The sequence below is a fragment of the Natrix helvetica genome, assembly GCF_964273705.1.
Source record: "Natrix helvetica genome assembly, chromosome: Z".
Taxonomy (NCBI): domain Eukaryota; kingdom Metazoa; phylum Chordata; class Lepidosauria; order Squamata; family Natricidae; genus Natrix; species Natrix helvetica.
This window is the reverse complement of record NC_138554.1, coordinates 24,415,323-24,439,180: the sequence shown is the minus strand read 5'-3', so window position 1 is coordinate 24,439,180 and position 23,858 is coordinate 24,415,323. Positions and strand designations below refer to the sequence as shown.

The 23,858-nt window shown below is 42.9% G+C and overlaps 1 protein-coding gene across 2 annotated transcripts in view; it reads left to right on the top strand.

Annotated features, from left to right (window-relative positions):
• Nucleotides 1-968: 968 nt before the first annotated feature.
• Nucleotides 969-23,858, top strand: part of LOC309401656 (BAR/IMD domain-containing adapter protein 2-like) — a 30,990-nt gene continuing 8,100 nt past the window's right edge. The window contains exons 1-11 of one of the 2 annotated variants that reach the window (XM_081970755.1): nt 969-1,072; nt 6,698-6,773; nt 6,901-6,987; nt 11,193-11,254; nt 11,487-11,558; nt 12,587-12,724; nt 16,587-16,739; nt 18,916-19,110; nt 19,388-19,619; nt 21,406-21,607; nt 23,638-23,709. In XM_081970755.1, the coding sequence (XP_081826881.1) occupies nt 1,025-1,072; nt 6,698-6,773; nt 6,901-6,987; nt 11,193-11,254; nt 11,487-11,558; nt 12,587-12,724; nt 16,587-16,739; nt 18,916-19,110; nt 19,388-19,619; nt 21,406-21,607; nt 23,638-23,709 (1,337 nt within the window). In that variant the 5' untranslated portion in view covers nt 969-1,024. Of the gene's footprint in view, nt 1,073-1,564; nt 1,627-6,697; nt 6,774-6,900; nt 6,988-11,192; nt 11,255-11,486; nt 11,559-12,586; nt 12,725-16,586; nt 16,740-18,915; nt 19,111-19,387; nt 19,620-21,405; nt 21,608-23,637; nt 23,710-23,858 lie in introns of those variants that run through there. The other variant, XM_081970756.1, reaches the window with a different exon arrangement.

Sequence of the window (23,858 nt, the reverse complement as noted above, 5' to 3'; positions counted from 1 at the left end):
GGCCCAACTGGCAAAGAAAAGCTCAAGAACATATTGGTTGGAAACGTGCAGAAGAGGCCTTCATCCTACAGTGGATAGACAATGGCTGGAATGGTGGTGACGATGAACCGTCGCCTGTAGCCATTAGCAACTTTTTGTAAGCATGTAAGTTCTCTCAGAGAAAGTCGATTTTGCTCTACAGCACCGTTGCTCAACCAGGGATGTGGTGGCTCAGTGGCTAAGACGCAGAGCTTGTTGATCAGAAGGTTGGCAGTTCAGTGGTTCGAATCTCTAGTGCTTTTCCCAGGTTCTGCCAACCTAACACTTTGAAAGCATGTAAAAAATGCAAGTAGAAAAACAGGAACCACCTTTGGCGGGAAGGTAACAGCGCTCCATGTGCCTTCAGCATTTAGTCATGCTGGCCACAAGACCACGAAGACCTCTTTGGACAGCGCTGGCTCTGTGGCTTTGAAACGGAGATGAGCACCCCCTAGTGTCGGGAACAACTAGCACCTATGTGGGAGGGGAACCTTTACCGTTGCTCAACCTTGGCAGTTTGCAGATGCCTGGACTTCAACTCCCAGAATTCCCCACCCACACATCTTCAAGCTGCCAAGGTGGAGAACCGCCGCACTACAGACTTCCAGCATAGCCAGCAAACTTATTGTCAAGTATGTATAGACTGGCGCATACACGTTGGCCCTCTTTGTAGATTCGGGGAGTGGTTGATTTGCCTTCCCCCACTTCATTGGTGCAGGACGTGTTAAGGTTCTAAGATCCGGGCTGCAAACATCTGGAGCGCCACTAGTGGTCATCCGTATGTTTGCAGTCCAAGTCTGCAAACCTAAACCTCTGTTTGGTCGGCGTGCAGAGCACACAGCTGAGATCGGCGCCGCTTTTGACTTTTTGCTCCCTAGTGGATCCGGCTGCTTATCCCCTTCCTTTACGTCCCCCACTTTAAGACCCTCCCCTTGCTCTCCCCCCGCCCCACCTCCTTTCCAGAGCGCCAGTCCAGGCCCCTGGAGCTCCCTGACCGCCAGACATCATGTCCCGCTCGGAAGAGGTAAACCGGCTGACCGAAAACGTCTATCGGGTGAGCCGCACTCCTTATACTTTTGCTACAGGTTCTTCTCCAAAACTTATTTCTATCTCCCTTTCCCTCCCGTCCCTTCTTCTTCTTCTTTTCCGTTGCCTTGGATTTCCTTCCATGACTCCCTCCGTCTTTCTCTTCTCCTGTTTATTCCACCTCCGCAAATTGGCTGGTCCATCGATCGATCCCTTCCAGCCTCGCCCCCTCCCCTTTCTCTCTCCCCCCCTCCCCCCCACCAGGCATAGCATATACCCCCTTCCTGCTCCCCAGACTCAATTCGTTATCCAAGTTTGCCTTTCCATTTTTCCCTTCCGCCTTGGTTCTGCGCTGGATCATACATTTTGGCTTTCTGGTCGGTCTTCGCAGCCTTTTGTTCGCTTCCTAAAAATCGGAGGGTGCGAGTGGGGGGGGGTGTAGAAGCAACAGGAGGTGCGTGGAAAGAGGAATTGGGACATAATGTTTCAGAAGCCCCCTCTCACCTCTGCGACCCCCCCCCCCCCATCTTTTGGGTGTAGAAAAAATGCCAGACTCCAAGGCAAAATTAATACCGGGAGTTAGTAAGTTTTCTCTTTCTTTCTGTTAAAAATCCATTGCCTGATTACTAAAACCAAACCTAGAAATTTGCAGAGGTGGGGAAAAAAAGTTTGATGCGAATTATGACTATTAGCGGACACATTTAACTGTTTGTAGCGGTTAGGACGCCCATTGCGTCGAATGGCGATTGAAAGCTTTTTGCCTTTGCTTCGGCTTCGTGGTTTGGAACCCGGACCACCGTGAATTTGGGTGTGTGACTGGAACAATTTGGGGAAACTTCGTCAAAGATTTTTTTTTAAACTCGGTTCCTTCTTTGAAACTCACCGGCAGAATCTCTAGGAAAGTTTCCTGGAGATCGCACGTGGGGAAAAAAACCCCGCAGAATATAAATTCAATAAGAATAAGAAGAAAACAAACCAATACAAGAAGGCAGGGAACTTGGCAGGTTAGGTTCTGGTGAAGATGGAAGAGTTTGATGGTGGTGTTCTCCTCCAACCAATGGAAAGGAGGGAAATTTCATGCCAAATCACACACCATCCACCCCCACCACCACCACCCCAGCTTGGCTGGGGATGAAAAACGAAACTTAACCCATTTGCTGCTCCCCCTCCTTTGAAACATTTGGTTCCCCTTCCCTAATTATCTTGATGGCGACTGAATGGGTTATTTCCTTATCTGTAAAAGGAAACACTGCGCATCAGCCGGGGTTCCTGTGCTCCCTACTTGTTGCTGCCATAACTCAGGGAAGCCACATCTGGCATGACATGGGACGAACCATCCTCTTGTGGGGGTGGGGTGGAGAAAATCTCCTTGAAGGTCTGCAGAATGGGAATCATGAGGATGGATAGTAATGCCTGTGGGAAGCTGGACTCTGTTGTTGATGCTCACCAATATTACTTAAATGATGGGAATATTGTATGCCAGTCTCTGCGGGAAGGTCAAGACTGGATAGGGGACCTACAATAAGCCTATAATGGTGGCTACTCAACAGTATTTCTTAAATAATGGGAATATTGTATGCCAGTCTCTGCAGTAAGGCCAAGGATATGGGACCTACAACAAGCCTATAGGGTAGAACAGAGTGAGATGGAGACTTTATTAGACTCATTGGTTGAATGACAAATGTTCATCCTGATCTTTCTGCACTCTAACCCTGTTTCACAATGAGTAGTGGATACATGCTTCTAAAATAATAATTACTGTTGCAGGATCCAATCTGGGGACCAGAGGTTTAGTCTTATGAGCTTTCGGGCTTGTGCACATTCCGGTAGAGAGAAATTCCCTGAGGATGGATTCAAGCATGAATCCAATAGCTTGGAAGACTAAATCTCTGGTCCCCGCGACTAACCGAGATTGCATCTTGCAACATTATGCTGGGACATGCATATTTGCCTTCATTCATAATAATTACTGTTTATGGTTTGTTTGCTGGTTTTGTTGACTTTGACAAGAAGAAGGAGATGCCTAGAAAGGAAGCCAACAGAGACTTATATTTGACCTGATGCCTCTTTTTAGTGCCAGGCAGGAACATGCCCTCTAGGTCAGGGGTCTCCAATCTTGGCAACTTTAAGGCATATGGACTTCAACTCCCAGAGTTGCTCAGCCAGCTGGCTGAGGAACTCTGGGAGTTGAAGTCCACATGCCTTGAAGTTGCCAAGGTTGGAGACTCCTGCTCTAGGTGATGACACATGGCTGGATTACACATGCAGCGACATGTGGAGGGAATGAACTGACTGACTTGTATTATTTCTGAGTTCAAGAGGGGATGCCATTTCTCTACATTAATTTTTTTTAAAAGCATCTCTGCAAGAACAGATTAGCATCTCTAGTCTATAAGAACCTACAATGCCTCTGCAGGGCTGGGTTTTTTTGTGTGTGTGTGTGTGTAGGAAATGTTCCCCGTGAAGAGCATTTCAATGGTATCTAGGCACGTATGCCAGGGATTTGAACAGATGTACTCTTATCTCGTGAAGATTCCTGTGACTCATCTACCAATTGTTGATGCAATTTTAAGTTTATAGGTGGGCAGGCCTGTTCAAGAGGAGATAGAGTTTGGAAAAGTCAAATAGTCTTTGTGATGGACAGGTATAAAAAGAGCTCATCACATGGCCCAGTCAACATCTGAAATTTTTTACCCACCCTATTGGCCCCACCATAAATGGTAGGTTTTTTTTGGTGGCACTACAACAAACCATTTAACCAAACGCAACCACAAGTGTGGTTGCCCCAGTTTGCTGCCAGATCTGCAGACAATTCATAAAATAAATTCTTCCCTTTGGCATTTTTCAATCATGCTTCCTTTGTCCATTCTTGTCACCATTGCCATCAGTACATTTTAGCCTGTTCTAGTGATCTGCGCCACATCCATTCTTGTTCCTATCCAGTTGATATTTTTATTTATCCACACGTACTCCACTGTAGGGGTCAATCATGCATAAAAAAGGGCAAGGGTTTGATTGACAATTGTGGGTATCATCTTCCTTTTTTGACTCCTGCTAAGCATCAATCCACCACTTGCATGATCTGAGGTAATGAGAGAGAGGTAAACTATCTATGGCTATGCGTGGACCCCTTTTTCCAACTGTTAAGCATTCTTTTTGCTTCTTAAAATGTCAGTGTCTTTCACCTTTTATGGGGCTTTATAGGATGGTGTTATGTTCCTATAAGACCTAAGGCTCCTATTATAACCCTTGATTGCCCTCCTCCCCACAAGTCAAATATTTAAGCTTTGCTTTCAAGAAGGTGATCCACTTCTGAAGTAGAATAAAAAGGAGTTGAGAGGATTTGCACCCTTATCCTCACCTTTATAATAAAGCTGACTTACAACAGTTCATTTAGTGACCGTTCAAAGTTACGTCATTGAAAAATGTGACTTATGACGGTTTTTCACAGTTACAACTTTTGCATCCCCATGATCATGTGATCAAAATTCAGATTTTGGGGAACTATTTCATATTTACAACCATTACTGTGTCCCGACATCATGTGATCACCTTTTGTGACCTTCTGATAAGCAAAATTTCAGGGTTCCAAGTAACACCCCCAATGAAAGAAGACCCCGAGCCTTGAGTTTCCTCAAAGTTCCATTTTTGGCCCATCTGAGAAAACCCAAATCTGAGAGTTTCCAGGTTTTCCCCACCCAAAAGAAAGTCAAAGGTCCATCCCCTGCACCCACAAGTACATCAAATGGCCCAATCATTTCATCGTCCCAACTGGAGGCAACCCCCAGGTGCTCCCATCCAGGCGCAGGCCAAATGCCCTTGACTCCCAGAGAAAGGAATGTTGTTATGGCTAATTCTCCACCCACTCCTTCAATTCCCCCCTCCCGTTTTTCCAGGCACTAATTATGGCAGCCCTGAAGCTCCAAGAAAAAGATGGCTTCCAGAATATTCTTGAGAGTTTGAGAGGCAAGGTTTCCAGGTTCCCCCACCCAAGTGAAAGTTCAAGTCCCAGCCCAGCACCCACATGTCCATCACAGGATCCAATCAGGCACCATCCAAAACTGGAGATGCCTCCCAGTTACCTCATCGCAGCTGCAGGGACAAAGCAACCTTGACTTTCTGAGAAAGAATGTTGTTTTGACTACACATCACCCACACTCTGTATAACCCCACTCCCTGTTTCCTTCAGTAGAAGATGTGACAGGCCTGGAGTCCCAAAGATAAAATATGGCTTCCAGGTCTGACACAAAGTTAACGGGGAAGCCAGGTTCACTTAACTGGGTTATTAACTTACGAGCTGCAGGGATTAACTTAATAACTGTGGCAAGAAAGGTTGTAAAATGAGGCAAACCTCACCTAACAAATGTCTCACTTAACAACAGAAATGCTGGACTCAATTGTGGTTATAAGTCAAGTACTATCTGTACTGTACTGTAGTATTATAATACATAACCCAACATATTATTAGCTCTGTTATAGTACTGCTTAGGACCCAATTAGAAACTTGAAACACAAGATGTGTCTGAATATGCCTGGAAACTCACTGTAGTATGAACAGCAAATATGCCAACTGAGAACTACTGTAGCCTCTTATTCAAATCTTTGTCTGTTTTTGAAGGTTGCTATGTGAAATGGGTTGACACACAATCATGCACAGACACACAAAATCATATTCTACTCACTTCTGCATCTTTTCCATACTTCTGATCAATGTATTTCTCTCCACATAACCCATATTTTCTTTTCTTTCACATATATTTACAGTGACTAAAGAAGAGTTACTTCTTTACTAGATTTATTTGCCCAAAGCTCACCTTTGTCCTTTATTTGGGTTATTTAACTTTTATCATACAAATAGTAACAATCAAATCTTTCATATTCATGTGAAAAGTAGGGAAATTAAACTGTATTTATAAAATAAATGTACATATAATTTGATTTTGGATACTGCAATATGTGCTTTTTGTAAAGTTATGCTTGGTTTTGCTCTTAAATATTCATTTGTAAAGCAAAGTTATAAACATAAGCAATTAAATTTTTGTCCTTATGAACCTCTTTAAGATATTTCACTTTTTTAGGTTTATCCTTTGTTGTTTCAAACAAAATACGGTTGTTGTGCATATATTGGATCTTTTTTCCAAAAAGCTACATCCACTTTCAAGCTCAGAGGTTGCTAAAGGTGAACTTGCCAAAGTTTATGTACTTTTAAATTCCTGTTAGATTGTATTGGGAAAGTAAAAACACACCTTAGATCTACAGAGATTCTCAGTCATCCAGGTCATGGTTGTCCCAAAGGTATTTTTTCAAAAGGTAACTGGACTTTCTCTGTTTTTCCTTGAAGATGCTTTGCTTCTCATCCAAGAAGCTTCTTCAGTACTAACTGAATAGTGGAGAATGGAAGGATTTTTATTTATATTCCTTGCAGGCAAGGAATGTAAATTCTTCCATTCTCTACCATTCAGTCAGAACTGAAGAAGCTTCTTGGATGAGAAGTGAAATGTCTTCAAGGAAAAACAAAGAAAGGCCAATTGCCTTTTGAAAAAGCCACCTTTGGGAGAATACATTTCAGGTTTTCTCTGGAGATTGTGGAGGTGCTTAGTTTTGTGTCAGGCTAGAATATTTTATGTTTTATTTTCTTCCCTATTCTGACAAGGTGATTCTGGACCAGTTCAATCCAAGTTTAAGGAATTTTGTTACCATGGGGAAAAGTTATCAAAAAGCCCTGTCAGGTAAGGGAATACCCCATTCCAACTCACTGACGTTGAATCAGGTCAGCATTGGTCCTATGAAGGAGAAACATCTGTATTCAGATTTCATTATTTGATGTCTGTTCTCTCCCACTGTCCATCTTTACAGGGGTTAGTGTTGCTGCGAAGGGCTACTTTGATGCCTTGGTGAAACTTGGTGAGTTGGCCAGTGACAGCCAAGGATCCAAAGAGCTGGGTAGGTTTCCTGATTGATCTTTTTTTTTTCTCTCCCAAAACCACAAACCATGTTACCACTTGTGGCACACTTCCTGTAGATAATTCTTTATGGCTTTGCCATAATGTTCTAGCAAAAGACTAAACAGGAGAATTTAGGTTTTCTATGATTTTATCTGTTCAGTCAAGTCGGATGCTTGGAGATTCTTTGGACCAGGTCTCAACACATCTTCTGATCTTGCACTATTTCTTTGCTCTGGCTGGTGTCAGCTTTGATAATGTCCAGCTGCTGTTTTTCTTTGTTGGCGTAGTTTCTTTTTACCCCTAAATTTATTTTTCTGTAGGAGCGTCACAAAGTACAACACAAATAACCTTCCCTAATCTGAAGTCCCTTATCTGGGACTTCAACTCCCAGAATTTTTAGCCGGTATTGACAAAGAAAATGCACTGGCAGTGTATCGGGGGGTGGGGGACGGAGGTTTAAAACAGCTTTGGACAGAATTGGTCAATCAGGCTACATATCTAGGATACAAAATTCCAAGCAGGCAATAAGTGGGAAGAAATAAAGATAGTCCTCAATTTACAAGCATTCGTTTAGTAGCCATTTGAAGTTACAATTTCACTGAAAAGTGTCATGACCGTTTTTCACACTTATGACCAGGGTCACATGATCAGAACTCAGGCTCTTGGCAACTGGTATGTATTTATGACGGTTGCATTGTCCCGGGGTCATCTCATCACCGTTTGTAACCTTCCCAGCCATCTTCCAAGAAGCAAAATCAATGGGGGAAGCCTGATTTGCTTAATGACTGCATGATTCACTTAACAACTTCAGTGATTCACTTAACTGTGGCAAAAATGGTCGTAAAATGGAGCACAACCCGTTTAACAATTGCCTTGGTTAACAATGAAACTTTGGGGCTCAATTGTAGTCGTAGGTTGACGATTACATATAGTGTTTTCTGCATGGCTGGGTGGCCATCTCACTGCTGTCTGAATTTTTGCAGCTCAGATATAGTCGCCTGAGTATTGTTGGCTGGGGAGTTCTGGGAATTGAAGTCCAGATGTCTTAAAGTTGCCAAAGTTGAGAAAGTCTGACTTACATTATGAAGATTGGCATTGTGATAAGTTCATTTCCCCCCTTTCTGGTTTGCATATACTGTATATATTATGTGATCAGGTACCTTTATAATTTGGCAACCAAATTATACTGGAAACCACCCCCAGAGAGAAGCAGCTCCATGCATTTAAGGTAAACGGAAATGAAAAACTTAGTTATGTTTTCAGCAGAATCAGTTGGGAATTTTGCTTCTGCTGTACATTTTTGTATTAAGGAAGAATTGTCAAACATGCCATTTGCAACTGAGAGAAAATAGGGATTTTTCCTCCCATATTTAATTATTGTTAGAACCCACTGACCCCCAAATATCAATAAGTATGTCTATGGATATTCTCAGTCATCCAGGTCAAGGTTGTTTCAAAGCTTTTTCAAGAGGCAACTGGACGTTCTTGTTTTTCTTTGAAGATGTTTTGTTTCTCATCCAATGTGCGGTGCAATGCAGTGGGAGATATGCAGATCCGTTCATTGGGGAAACAAAACAACCATTTCATAAACACATGGCACAATATAGGAAAACAAACCCATCCGGACAAGGTTCAGCAATTCATCTGCATTTAAACGATAAAGGCCACTGTTTTGAAGGTAGTCCACATTTTGGACGGAGAGGACCGCTGGTTTGAAGGAGGGATCAAAGAGGCCATCTATGTCAAAATTGAACAGCCCTCTCTCAACAGAGGGGAAGGGATATGACATCATCTATCTCCAGTCTACAACACAGTCCTTTCAGTAGTTCTAAGAAGGCTCCACATCCATTTGCACCATTCAGATGACCCTGAGCACACAAACAAACCTCCAGGTGGCCTCAAGAACACTGTTAAAAAATGCAAATGACCAGCTGTCTGCAAGGAATATTAAATCCTTCCATTCCCCACCACCCAGTCAGAGTTGAAGAAGCTTGTTGGATGAGAAGCGAAACATCTTCAAAGAAAAACAATACAATACAATACAATAGCAGAGTTGGAAGGGACCTTGGAGGTCTTCTAGTCCATCCCCCTGCCAATGCAGGAAACCCTATACCGTTTCAGACAAATGGCTATCCAACATCTTCTTAAAGACTTCCAGTGTTGGGGCATGGACAAGAAAGTCCAGTTGCCTCTTGAAAAAGCACCTATGTCACATCAATAAGTATGGTGCAGCCCAAGAACAGGCTTATTGCTGATACAGTTAATCATATAACTATCCGTAAGCTACTTTAAGTTATTTTGGGGGCTTTGGGATTTTTAGCATTTTATTTTCTATGAATGCCTCCAGAGTTTTCTTGAGGACCACAGGAGTTGTTGGAATGCAGATTACATTTGTAGCAAACATTTTGTTACAAAGCAGAGGACATCATCATTCATTCATTAAAACATATTTTGCAAATGAAATTAAGTGTAGGCAAGGACAACATTAGACCCGATGCTCTTCTAGCTGTGGATGATGGGACTTATAAATATCCAGCCCGGTTGAAGGGGACTAGTTGCGAAAGGCTATTCCATATCAATAGATTTTTACATGTCTCTTAAGTTATTCCTAACTACTTGTATTTTTTTTAAGGTGGGGCATATGCCTGTCTACATTCATGATATACAGATGGTCCTCGACTTACATCAGTTCGCTTACTGACCATTTGAAGTTACAATGGCACTTAAAAAAAGAGTTATGACCATTTTTCATACTTACGACCGTAGTGGCATCCCCATAATCATGTGATCAAAATTTAAACATTTGGCAACTGTTTCATATTTATGACGGTTACAGTGTCCCGGGGTCACATAATCTCCTTTTGTGACCTTCCGACAAGCAAAGTCATTGAGGAAGCCAAATTTACTTAACAACTTCCATAATTCACTTAACAATTGTGGCAAAAATGGTCATAAAATGGGGCAAGACTCACTTAACAAATGTCTCAGTCAGCAACAGAAATGTTGGGCTCTAATCTATTGTAAATTGAAAACTACCTGTACAGTTAATCCTCAATTTACAATCACAATTGGGACTGGAAAATGTGATGTTAAGTGATATGGTTGTTAAGTGAGGTATCACATAACTGCAGCTGATTTTAAGACCTTTTTGCCACAGTTGTTAAGCAAGGCAACACATGACAATGATTTGCAACCTTCCCTGCCATTTTCCCCATGGACTTTGCTTGTCGGCAGGGAAGGCTGCAATTAGCAAAACAGCAGCCTCGTGGTTCCGGGATTCTTCAAATATAAATGCGACATGGTTGCCAAGTGCCCAGATTGCAATTAAGTGACCACAAGAAAGCTGCGATGATCATAAGTGTGAAGGCTGTTCATATGTCACTTTTTTCAGCACTGTCACAACTTTGAACAAATGGTCGTAAATTGAGAATTACCTGTATAAAACATCAGTGGTCCTCAATCTTTCCAGCTTGGCAGCCCAGCCTGGCGCAGAGGGGGGGAGGGAGGAGTGGCTGGCACATGCTTGTACATCTGCATTTCTGCGTGCATTGTGCATGCGCACCCTCCTCTCCCACAAATGGAGCTTCATGTGTGAACGGAGTATGCTTGCATTCTTGTGCAAAGCTCCACTTGCACGAGCAGAGGGCACTTGTGCTCACACGCAAAGCTTCATTTGTGTGAGCGGAGAGCACTCACACGAATGGAGCCCCGCTCATTAGCGCAAGTGCCCTCCGCTCGCACAACTGGAGCTTCACATGCACACGCTTGCCCAGTGTGCTGTGGCCCGGGGGTTGGGAACCCTTGTATTACATAAATATAATCTCTTTAAATTTAAAATGTACCGTAACTAAAGTATATAGATGACAGGTTGCTGACTCAAGGCAGAACGTACACAGCTGTCGTCAAAGCTCTTTAGAGCAGGGTTTCTCAACCTTGGCAACTTTAAGCTGTGTGGACTTCAACTCCCAGAATTCCCCAGCCAGCATTAAAGTTGTTGAAGTTGAGAAACCCTCCTCTAGAGCATGAAAGGTCTTGCTTTGCTGGTTCTAGTTGAAAGCTGTTTCTTTGGATAACATCAGGGAATGGAATTAATTCCAAAGGAGATTATCCTGGGACAGAGAAAGCAAGCAGGGTACACAAAGATATTTAAGTGTGGAGGGACTGCCTTGGGTGCATTAACCCTTCAGTTGTCTTGGTCTTCAGGTGATACCTTGTTCCAGATGGCTGAAGTCCACAGGCAGATGCAAGTACAGTTGGAGGAGACCGTGAGTATTAGCCCAGTACCAGATCTGCTCCTATTAAATTAATAGTCTGCTTATTTTGGCACCATGTTCTTTTGTCCTAGATTGGACCTGTAGGCCCATTTTTTCCAATACCATGTCAATGTCTCCCAGCCATTTCTGGTACTCAAAAGAGAGGGGGGGGAGGGAGAAGGACTGATCTCCCTTTGCCCAATTGTCATCTGTCCTTCTCTGCTTTCTCTTCCCTTGTTCTTAGCTGAAGTTTTTCCACTCTGAGATGCTATCCCAGCTGGAACACAAACTGGAACTGGATATCAAATATCTGATGGTAAGTGAAAAGATTCATCTACATCTCTCTGGTCCACGATTTCAGATTTATCTCTCTGTGGTTGACCATCACCTCTTCCTCATTATTATATATCTATCCAATCCATAACAGCCGCATTTGCATAACATGCTTTCATAAACCACGTTGACATAATGTGGTAAGCCGAAACTAACTATGGCATAAAGAGAGCCCAGCTTTAAGTTTGGGGTTTCTTATTTAGTGTAGCAGAAGAACAGATAGAGCTGGAGGGTGGAGTTAAGCATGTCATCAGCTTCGAGTCGTTGCATTCCCATAACCACTCCCCAAGTCCAATCTCTCTTGAATTCCATTGACCCTTATCTGGCACTAATTTTCTGTTGAACTTTAGTTGACCACATTTTTGTATATAGGCTTCAATAAATCTATTCTGCAATAGATTTTACAAAGGGTCCTGATTCTTTGCACCTGACAGTTAGGTCAGCCAGCATTCCTCAGGAAACCCAGTTTTCCAAATCTGATGACCAACACATATATTGGATTTCAATTCCCAGAATCTTCCTGTCAATTAAAAGCCTGATCCAGCTGGAGGATACCAAGTTGTAAAATCTAGTATCTCGGTTTGGCATAGATTTTGATTCCCCATCATGTTAGATATAACTTTCCTTCTTGTCAACATTCAGATAGTCCTCACTTAGTGACCACAATTCAAACTGGCAAAACATCACTTAGGATTTTACTTTCTCATTCTCTATGAATTCTCCTTGTCACAAATGAAAATCATGTGACCACAGGATGCTGCATGTCATAAACATGAGAATTGGTCACAAAGCTTTCCCCCATCACCACTGTAACTTTGAACAGTCACTAAACAAAGCGGACAGTAGGTGAGGACTATCTGCATGGCCATCTGTTTTTGGCTGAAAAGGATTCAGAACTCGACAGCAATTTAGGAAATATCTGTGCTTTGATGCGAAAACCATGGTGTATCCTATACCTTCAAAGCTGATCTGGTCATAGTGCTTTGTTTACTCCTGTTTCCCAACATATAGGCAACCCTGAAAAAGTATCAAGCAGAACATCGTGCCAAAGCTGAATCAATTGAAAAATGTCAGACTGAGCTGAAGAAACTGCGAAAGAAATGCCAGAATAGCAAAAACCCAATGAAGTATGGAGATCGTGAAGTGCAGGTAGGTTTGATGGGGAAGGGAAGGGAGAGTGACATTGCAAGAGGAAATATTAAGAAAACAATGAGAACGTTGAGAACTTCTGGAGGAGATCAAGGTCATATCCTATCAACTATGTGGGATTCAGGCCATTGATAAATCAGCCAGACTTCACCAGTTCAATGGACATGTTTATATATAAGCTGTACATAAAAGATTACAGGCCAAACTCCCTTCTGCTGAGTTCAACAAATGATCTACCCAACCAGGCAGATTTATCAACTTTGCACAGAATTTTGACTCCTCAAACTAAATTCATGGGGTTTGTACAAAAGCTTCTGTATTGTTTTTTTCTTTAAGCAGGTTTGTTACTGGATTTGTTTTGTTTTGTTGTGTTTCTGGCACTGTTCCGAACAGCTCAAGTCCTGGTAATGGGCTGCAGCCCAAAGGTTGCATGGCTAGCTGGGGAGTTCTGGGAATTGAAGTCCACATGTCTTAAAAAGTGGCTGAGGTTGAGAAATACCAATTTACAGTCACAAATGGCTGCATTCATAGAATATACTGGACCAAATCCAACCCAAACACATTTGTGGTGCAGTGAGATTTGTGTGAATCAGGCCAACTGAAAGCACTGTTTTTGATCCATAATTGTTAGTGCGGCAGATTCCAGCCTGGTTTTATTTATTCCATACCATTTTCCTTTGTATAGGTAAGCTCATTTCCCTTATGCATCATGCGTGTAACATATATTTCCCTGCACAACACAAGAGCAACCACTAATATGGATCAGCAGTGAGGAAATGCATGACATGGTAGCATAAAGCTACACCTTCTTCAACCTGTCAATCAACAGATGTGTTGCTTTCAATCCTCATAACCATCATCCAACAAGGCCATGCTGCTTAACAACTACAAGATGTGTCCAGCACATCTGGAGAGCACCAAATTGCAATACGCTAAGCAATTCTACAAATGGCATGTATATAGGATGGTGGTTTACAGTGGCCATTGTAGTTCTACTTATAGCTTAGGTGTACATGATTACGCTAACAACTTACAAGAGGAAGTGGGTTGACTGAAAATAAATTGGCAGAGAGAGTTGAATAACCACAGATGCTAAATAAATTTAGTCATTAGATGCTAAAACTCAGGCAGTGCATAAGCCCATTTCCTCCAAAAATATACTTTTAATAATTCAGCTAGTACAAAGAATATCGGTTTTTTGTATCTTGTATCTAGTTAAGACATCTTACAAGGATGTGCTGCATTTTTAAAATCTGACAAAGTTTGAGGCCTGCGCTATTTTGTGGCACTAAGAATACAAATTGATGCAATCTGGATGCAAAAATTGGTATGGGGAGAAATGCTTGGAAGATTGTGTTTCTGCAGTCCTTCAGAGCGGCCTCTTACTCTCAGTTGTGCATTAAGAGTTTCTGTCTTTTAGAGTGCAAAAATGAAACCTGGCAGCTGTTGCCCCCCCCCCCCCTTCCCATGTGTGTCTGTGTCACTGCCTTCTCCTTGGGTTGCTGTCTGGTGTTGAGATTGGGGTCACTAAGAAGGTGAGGTCTTGAAAAGGTTTAATATTCTGTAGCCATTTGGAGCTTAAAGAGATAAGCTCTGTTGAGGGGCTACCTGTGAAAAAGGGGGAAAAATCACCCTGATGCACAGATTGTTTTACACACCTGCCCACAAAACGTACACACAGTATGATGTCCATGAACAGGCCCCGTTCTTGTGCAAAACACTTACAGGCCTTGTTCTTGTACAGAACACAGACACTGTTCTTGTGCAAAACATTTGCAGGCCCTGTTCCCATGCAGAACATGTATAGAACCCTATATCTACATGTATTTGCCTTGCTGGAGCCCTGTCTGTAGTGTTCCTTTTGCATCACTTTTTCTCATGCACAGTAACTCCTCAACTGTTCCCCTTCGAGCCTTAAAGGGGATCGATGCAGTCCTAAAGGGGGGAAAAAAATCAAAAAGCAAGCCAGAAATCTACTTTACTGTACAGTATTGCACCAGAAAGTAGGCCACTCACCAGTGTGGTCTTGTATTTGCCGGGTGTGCCCAGGCTGGCAAGCTGACACAACTCATCCTGCATTCACACTGCTTCCTCCTGGCTCCCTGACTCACTCTGGGCTAGTGCCCTGCATCCCCTATTTATCTTACTTCCTCCCCTCCCCTCCCCGTCCTGGGAATCCCCACAACAAGCTTTGGGCTCCTTTTGTCAACCTTGTTGCCACAGTAACCATTACTTCAGGATCAAGGCCTGCTGCAGCTGGGGGGGGGGAGGGGGCAGTAAGGAAGGGGCACAGGATAACCCTTTATTGCCCGTATCTTCTGAGATTGCCCACTGCCTGCCAGCCTAAGGTGCTGATAGTGGAAAATCTAGCACATAGTGACAATGGAGTATCCAGCACTTAACACAAATCTGAGCATTTTCTTCCTTTTTTGTGTGATTGCGATGATACAAGCTGGACAAAGGGATTGAAGTTCCATGAAAACTTTTAGGGTTTCTCTTCCAAGAATCCCTTTAAAAATGTTTAAGGATGGTATCAATAAAGGAGGTAATATCTATCGAAATATGTGCTCTTGATGCTCCAGAGTGCACTGATGAGATTACCTAGTTTGGGTAATAAACGTCTGCAAGAAAACAAGCTCAGAGAGCACAGAGTATCCCTCATTTAAGGAGGGGAGTCTTGCAACCTTCTGGATTTTGGATCACAGCTATCACACATCATCTGTGCACAAAGCAGCCATAGATTGTGGGAAAATCTAATGTACCTGGAAATTGACAGACTGCTGTTCCTTTAACCATATGCTAGCGGTAATAATATATGTGAGTCATGCAATATGCTTAGGATCTAGTGGGGGCTTGAGCAGAAAAATAGGGAGAAATTATGTCTGGTAAATGTTAAAACTTGAATACAAAGTAGAATGTTTTGGTTTTGTTCTTTAGTACAAATTGAAGGAGTTGAAATAACCAATCAACAAAATATAGCAGATAAGGGGTTTGGCGTGTGGGAAAAACTGTAATAGATAATCAAAAGTGGGTATGAAATAATAATAACATGGTAACAGCAACAATAATAAGTACATTCTACTGTACTTATACCTGGCACATTTTAACCTGCTACGTTTTTCAAGAGCCCTGACAAATGATACAGTAATAGCAAAAATTCTTAAGATTGCTGAATAAAATACACAAATTATTTAGATATGCCAACGTAAAGATGCCTTTGAGTTAGGATCAGCTCATGGTGGCTTCTTAAAACTATGCAGAATTTTTTGAGAAGAGTTTGGAAATCAATCAATCCTGGGGATTCTCAGAACTGTAGTCTCCACACTGATGGAAGGCTCCTGATTGGATGATATTTGTGGTACCTGGATTCTGTATAATGGGGGGGGGGTGTCTTCAAAATATGGTCAAGGAAGTCAAGATATTGGATTAATTTAAGGTCCAACCCAATTAAAAAATAGCGTGAGTTTTGATTGCACCATTGTGAGTAGCAATTTTGGTGGTTTGCAGAAAAATTATTTGCACTTTTTTATATTGCACTAAATACTATTTATGTTTTTTAAACATCCATATTAGTGGTCCGCGGGGTTTTAAATTATGAATGTAGTGGTCCCTGAAGTCGGAAAGGTTGGTGACCCATGATCTAGACCAGTGTTTCCCAATGGAAGGCATTTTAAGATGTCCGGACTTCAATTCCCATTGCTGGCTGGTGGATTGTGGGAATTCAATTCCGGACATCTTAAAATGGCTACCACTGGGAAACACTGATCAAGACTTGCATGACCACACCCTGAGGACACTATCCGCCATTGTCCAATCTCTGGATCAATTAGGAGGTGTCTGCTCTCTCTCTCTATCATCTTAGTATGTGGAAATCATGAGCACCAAGCAGAGCGAGCTGGATCAGTTTGTGGCAGAAGGCTACAAAGCAGCCCTGACAGAGGAACGGCGCCGGTACTCATTCCTGGTGGATCGCCAGTGTGCTGTTTCCAAGCACTTCAGCAATTATCACAGCAAGGTGAGCTGCTTCTCTTTTGCCTCCTTCACTCCCCTCTCCCAGCATATGCTTTGGGTTCAAATTCACCCTAGACATCCTCCAGCAAAACCTGGAAACAAGGGCTCCCGTGTGCATTGTGGTGCTATATTTGCAAGAGAGTTGTGAGAAAAAATTCAGTTATGATCACTATCCTGCCTTTTTTGATACTGTCCCTGTGGTTACTTCTTCTTGCATTGTAGAAATATAACATTCCCCATGTTTAATGGTCCTTGACTTACAACCAATCTGTTCAAAGTTACAGCGGCATTGAAAAAAAATGACTTATAACCGGTCCTCGCACTTGCGACCATTGCTTTCTCATGGTCACTGTGATGAAATTTGAGCTTGGCAACCTGCATATATTTATAATGGTTGCAGCATCCCACATGATTACCATTTGTGACCTTTCCAGACAGGTTCTGGCAAGCAAAGACAGTGGGGGAAGCTGGCTTTACTTAATGACTGCCTGATTCACATAACAACTGCAGTGAATCACTTAACAACCATAAAATAGGTTGTTAAAATAGGTTCTAAAATGGGGCATCTCACTTTATACCTGCCTTGCTTAACAACAGACATTTTAGTTGCAATTGTGGTCATAAGTCAAGGACTACTGTAGAATAAAATAATGGGGAAGGCAACATGAGATTCCCAATATGTCTTCTTGACTCTCAGAGGGAAACTCCAAAAATACATATTCCTGCTTGAACGTCTAGGGGAGACAATGGGAAATAAATAAAGACTTTCTCTAAAGTAAAGAAGAAGAAATTAGAAGTGGTGTTAAGGACATCTGTTTACTCAATGTGAACAGCACAGAGACTTTCTGCCAGAGGCTGCGATAGTTACTGAGGTTGCATCAGATTTAATCTTTGCAGCAGCTTCCTGTCAACGCTTGGAATCAAACGCAGGCAGAGTCCAAGGCAACATTTCCCTTCTTTAAACTAGGAAGCAATTGTTTGTTAATACAGTTCAATGGATTTTCTACGGTTGGCAAGTTTTAGAGAGAAAGGGTATATAGATAAAGGAGAATGTTTATAGCTCAGAGTTGAAATGAGGGGTCCTTGGTGCTCTCTGAACTTGGTTGTTTTCTTGCAGGCGTTTCAACATCCAAATAGGTACAATCATCAGTGCTAGTAGGAACTGGGGTTTGCTCTCTTTTATATTCCAGTGGCTTGCTCTGTTGGTGAAAGTGATCTTGGTGGGTTTTTGGTTGGGTTGTTTAACAGTTGGCTTGTTTGGCAGATCTTTGATTGGGATATTGTGCACTTCTTGTTTGTTGTCTGATTATTATCTGCAAGAAAACAACCAATAGCAATAGTACTTAGACCAGGGGTGGGTTCCTGCCAGTTCTAATCTTTTCTATAGAAGGGGTTCCACAAATCTACAGTGCCATTTAGAACCGGTTCCAGCTCCCTCCCCCTGCCCATTCGCCCATCATCAAGATGAAGAGCAAGAGGAGGAATTCTGGGAGTTGAAGTCCACAAGCCTTAAAGCTGTCAAGTTTGAACACCCCTGGGTTTTTTTTTTCTAAAGGGTTAGGGGTGCGAGGGTCTTGTAACTTGACAGCTTTAAGACTTGCGTGCTTCAATTGCCAGAGTTTCTGAGCCAACGTTTTGGTTGCTAAACAAGAGCATTGTTAAGTGAGTTTTACAAGTTGGCCACGCCCATCCAGTCACATGGCTGGCAAGCCACTCCCACCCAGTCACATGGCCAGCAAGCCACTCCCACAAAGTAAGCCACACCTACAGAAGAGGTTCTAAACAATTTTGAAACCCACCACTGCTTCAACAATCTGGGTCCTCATTTTACCAACCTCAGAAGGAGCCTGATGAGATTCAAACTGCCAAACTGCTGGCAGACAGCAATCAGCAGAGGCAGCTGCAGTACTGCATTCTAACCATTGTGCCACCACGGCTATAACCAAGCTTAGAGAGCATCAGAAACTCTTCAGAAAGGGTATAACTTGGCTAGCTAAAAGGATGACACTGGAAGTCTTTAAGAAGATGTTGGATAGCCATTTGTCTGAAACTGTATAGGGTTTCCTGCCTAGGCAGGGAGTTGGACTAGAAGACCTCCAAGGTGCCTTCCAATTCTGCTATTGTATTGTATTGCATTATTATGTAAGATGATCAAGCCACCATCATCTCATTTGCAACAGGTGTGGGAGCTGTTGTCAGGCAGACTGCCCATTTGGCAAACATCGTGCACCCAACCTACTCGTTTACCTGAGCGGGCATTGGCTCTGGTCAAGCTCACCGCCAACAACACCACAACTGGCACTTCTGTTCCAGGCATGGATCCACTCCTTGTCTCTAAGACCCTGGAAGAGCCTTTAGAATTGGGACAAAGTCATGTGAGTATTTATGGGTCAGGGCTGATAAACAGGATGTTAGCTTTTCCCTTTGCCGTCACTGTTTTGGTTTGAATTTCCAAAAACCATGGAGGTCTCCAAACGGCAGCTTCCGATATGGTCTGGAGCAGGAATGGGGAAGGTTTTTCCTGGCCTTTAGATCATGGAAGAAGATGCATTTCTTCTATAGGAGGGGGTGGGGGGGAAGGAAGAGGGGATGCTTCTTAAAACCTGTATGAGATCTCATCAGCGTCCTAACTTCGTAACTTATCTCCCACAGCGGACTTCAATCCAGGAAGGAACACTGCTGCTCAATGGGGATTTGCACCGTGGGCGGGGATCCCGTGACATCAATCACCTGTCAATCAGCGAGCCCCTCACCACCACCACCTCAGGTCTGATCCCCACCCAGCCCACTCAGAGCCCTTCACAAATCAAGATTGCTGACAGCTATTCTTGCACTCTGCCAATGCCACGCAAGATGTCCATGGAAACTCGCCTGGCAACTGTAGGTGAGTGTTATGCATTCATTCTATTCGTTCTATCGTTTTGCATCCCATTCTGAGTCCATCTTGTTTCAGCCAATATATCCTTCAGCAATATAGTTAGGCAATATAGCTAGTCCTTGACTAAGGACCACAAATGAGCCCCAAAATTATGTTGCTAAGTGAGGCATTGTTAAGTAAGTTTTGCCCCATTTTACTACCTTTCTTGCCACAGTTGTGAAGCAAATCATTGCAGTTGTTGAATTAGTAGCAAGGTTGTTAAATGAATCTGGCTTCCCTATTGATTTTGCTTGTCCAAAGTTTGAAAAGGGGGATCACATGACCTGACATGTGTGTATCTATGTATGTACTGTATTTTTCAGAGTATAAGACGCACCTTTTTTCCTCAAAAAAGAGGCTGAAAATCTGGGTGCGTCTTATACATCGAATACAGCATTTTTTCCTCCCAAAGCCCCGCCCCCTTCACCAAAATGGCCATGCATAGCCTTATGAAGGCTTTCAGAGAGCTCCTGGGGGCTGGGGAGGGCAGAAATGAGCAACAAATGGACCGTTTTTTGCGCCCCGAACCCCCATCAGCACTCTATAAGCCTCTATAAGGCTATGCATGCAATTTTTTGACAATTTTTTTAAAATCAAGTGCTGTGCCAGTAGAAACAAAGTCTTAGGTGCTGCAGATTGTCAGCGATTTCATTCTCCAGCACATGGATAAATACACCTGGAAACATCGACCTACCTACCTATTCTCTCTCCCTTCCTACCTATCTACTGTATTTCTCTCTCCCCCCCTTTATCCACCTACGTACCTACCTACTCTCTCTCTCTTTCCCTACCTATCTACTGTATTTCTCTCTCTCCCTCTCTCCCTCCCTCTACCTACCAACCTACCTACTCTCTCTCTCTTTACCTACCTATCTACTGTATTTCTCTCCCTCTCTATTTCTCTCTTTCTAACCGTCTACCTACCAACCTACCTACTCTCTCTCTCCCTACCTATCTACTGTATTTCTCTCTCTATCCCTTTATCTACCTACCTACTTATCTAACTCTTCTTAACTACCTACTGTATTTCTCTCTCTTTCTCTCCCTCTACCTACCTACCTACCTACTTTTTTTTTTAATTTGCCTCTTCAAAACCTTTGTGTGTCTTATACTCCAAAAAATACGGTATGTATGTCAAATATAAATATGAACCAGTTGCCAAGTACCCAGACATTGATCTCATGACTATGCAACATTGTGAAAAGTGTAAAAAATGTTCCCAAGTCTCTTTTTTTCAGTGCCGTTGTAACTTTGAAAGGTCACTAAACGAACTGTTGTAAGTCGAGGACTATCTATAGTTCCAAGATTTTGGCATTTGATCCTTCCTGTTCTCCCTAAATACTGATCTGGAGTGTTGGAAGAATATAAATGCTAATCTTTGCAAACAGATGAATAAAACCTGTTTTTCTTTATTTTGGAACTGAAGACACTGGTTGAAAGATGCAAAAATGTCAAGAGAAGCCCAGCACTTTCCATCAGGGGTTACTCTTACATGGAATTGCAACCTGGTGTCCCTTCCCTAATACAGAGGCCTCCAAACTTGGCAACTTAAGACTTGTGGATTTCTAACTCCTAGAATTCCTACACCAGCGATGCTACTAGTTAGGGAATTCTGGGAGTTGAAGTCCAAGTTGTGAGGGCTAAGAAACATTGCTTGAGGGCTGCCTCAGGAGAAAAAAAGCAGGGGAGAAACATAACTTACCTCACAGGAATGCCATTAACTTCCACCTATCCCCCCCACCCTTTTTCGCAGTAGAGAACAAGACCCTGCCCCGCATTAATCCTCTTTCAATCCTGCCTCCACGTTCCGAGCGTCCAAGAGTCCAGGCAATCTTCTCCCACGCGGCAGGAGAGAACAGCACCCTTCTCAACTTCCAAGAGGGAGATAGCATCCTTTTATTGGTGACTGAGGCAAAGGATGGATGGCATTATGGGGAAAACGAGACAACCAGAATGTGAGTGAAAACCCTTCTATTCCTTTTGCCCTAGAAAAGCTAGATTACTGCAGGTAGTTCTCCATTTACGACTGGCCACTTAGCAACAGACTGAAATTGTGACACTCAGAAAAAAAAGCGGGGGGGAGGGGGAGGGGGACTTACGACCTGGATCTGAAGTTTCAAGGGTCAGCCCCACTCCCAGGTGGTTATTTGCAGTGTCCCGTGGTCACTTGGCCACATTGTACAATAGTTTTGCTGAAATTTGGTACCGTAGATACTTCCCAAAACCACACCCATAGCGAATGGTTTAATGACCACCTAACAACCACTGCAATTCACTTAACGATCACGGTGATTTGCTTAGCAACCACCGCAAAATAAGTCAAAAACTTTTTTTTTTTACAACCGTTATGACTTATGATCATAATGGGCAGGCTCCATTACTTGTTGTAACTTGAGCATTACTTATATTCTCTTTCCCATTCGTAGACTGGATGCCTTCAGTCAGTTTGTCTGTCTTTACAAGGATGCAGTGGGCAACTCAAATATGAGGTTCATGACATTTAAATAAAAAAGGTTTCCCTATTAAAAGAGAGGGTCCCATCGAGTTGGAGAAGAGGCACAGCTCTCCAGCTAAGAGATTCTAGATAGTTGCCCGGGATGAGAAAGAGCACCAACCACAGTGGGCAGTCCTGACTAAAACAAATCAAAAGGTCATATTCATTTATTTAGAGAACGTATATGGCTGTCCACTCTCTTTCGGTGACTCTTCTAGGCAGCTTAAAAAATAAAAATCCAATATAAAAATGTAAAAAACAATATCCCTCCCCCACCCACCCCTGGCAATCAAACAAGCTACTAGAAGGCTCCATGCCTCTCTAGGTTCCCAGGCCCATTGGCAAAACCAGGTTTCTAGGGCCTTGAGAAAGAGTGTTAAAATGGGGGCCAGTCTAATCTCCATAGGGATGATGTTCCAAAGGGAGGGGGCAACCACAGAGAAGGCCCTCATTCTGGATCCAGGAGAGGGGATCCACAACATTCCTGGCCTCCCAGGTGAGTTGAGTGGATGTATCGTATTTTTCAGAGTATAAGACACACCTTTTCTTCCAAAATAGAGGGTGAAAATCTGGATGCGTCTTATACACTGAATACAGCATTTTTGGCCTCCCGAAACCCCGCCCTGCAAAAAGGGGTGCGCAGAGGGTTTGGCAAGCCTGCAAAGTGCTCCTGGGGGCTGGGGAGAACAAACATTGGCCGTTTTTTACTCCTTTTTGGCCCCCTGCCCCCAGGAGCACTCTACAAGCTTCCCAAAGCCTATGCATGTCCTGTTTTTTTGCAAAAACCAGGCTGTTTTTGTGAAAAATGGCCTTTTTTGCTCGTTTTCACCAGCCTCCAGGAGCACTTTGCTGGCCTCTCAAACTCTCTGCATGTCCTGTTTTTCACAACAAATGGGGAGTGCAGAGGGTTTGAGAGGTCTGCAGAGTGTAAAAACCTTTTTTTTTAAATTTACCTCTTCAAAATCTTGGTGCGTTTTGTAATCCGGTGCGCCGTACAGTCCGAAAACTACGGTAAGTGACAGCAAATTGACATTGCTCTAAGCCAGAATTTTTGGCTGAGCCAGCCTGTTGTAGTTTCTAAATCATGGTTTGTGACTTGACATTAACCTATCCATACATCCAATCATCCCAAACCCATTTATTTTTGACAACCTCCTCTGAGATAGTTCAAGTTGAAAAATAGCAATTGATCCCAAAGTGCTTTGTGAAGTCTGTGGTGGAGCAGGAATTTGAATCTAGTTCTCTTTGTTCCTAGTCTAAGATTCAAACCACTATAATATTTGATTTCCCCTCCATAATAATTCAGGCAGAGTGGGGTAAGAGTTTACAAAGACCACCTGAATTCTAGCTTTTCTCTTTTCATTACTTCATTCCGGCATTTTTTTAAAAACAATGTTTGTCACCTCCGCTTCTTCAGATGTGGGTAGAAAATGAAAAAAGAGGTTTTGTGCTCTTCTTTCTGTCTTAAATATCTGTGCCTCACACTTTCAGGAAAGGTTGGTTTCCGTTTTCCTACACACGACCCTTTCCTTCAGCTGAAGGAGCTAACAAACTACTCAGCAGGTAAGCCCTGGCACCTCAGTCTTGTAATTTAGAAAGAAAACTAATTGTTGTCCTTGACTTACTTAGCAACCTATCAAAGTTCCAACAGACGTACCTGGGGTTACTTATCTTGTGACCACTCTGGTGTGATCAGCAACTGGACCATGTTT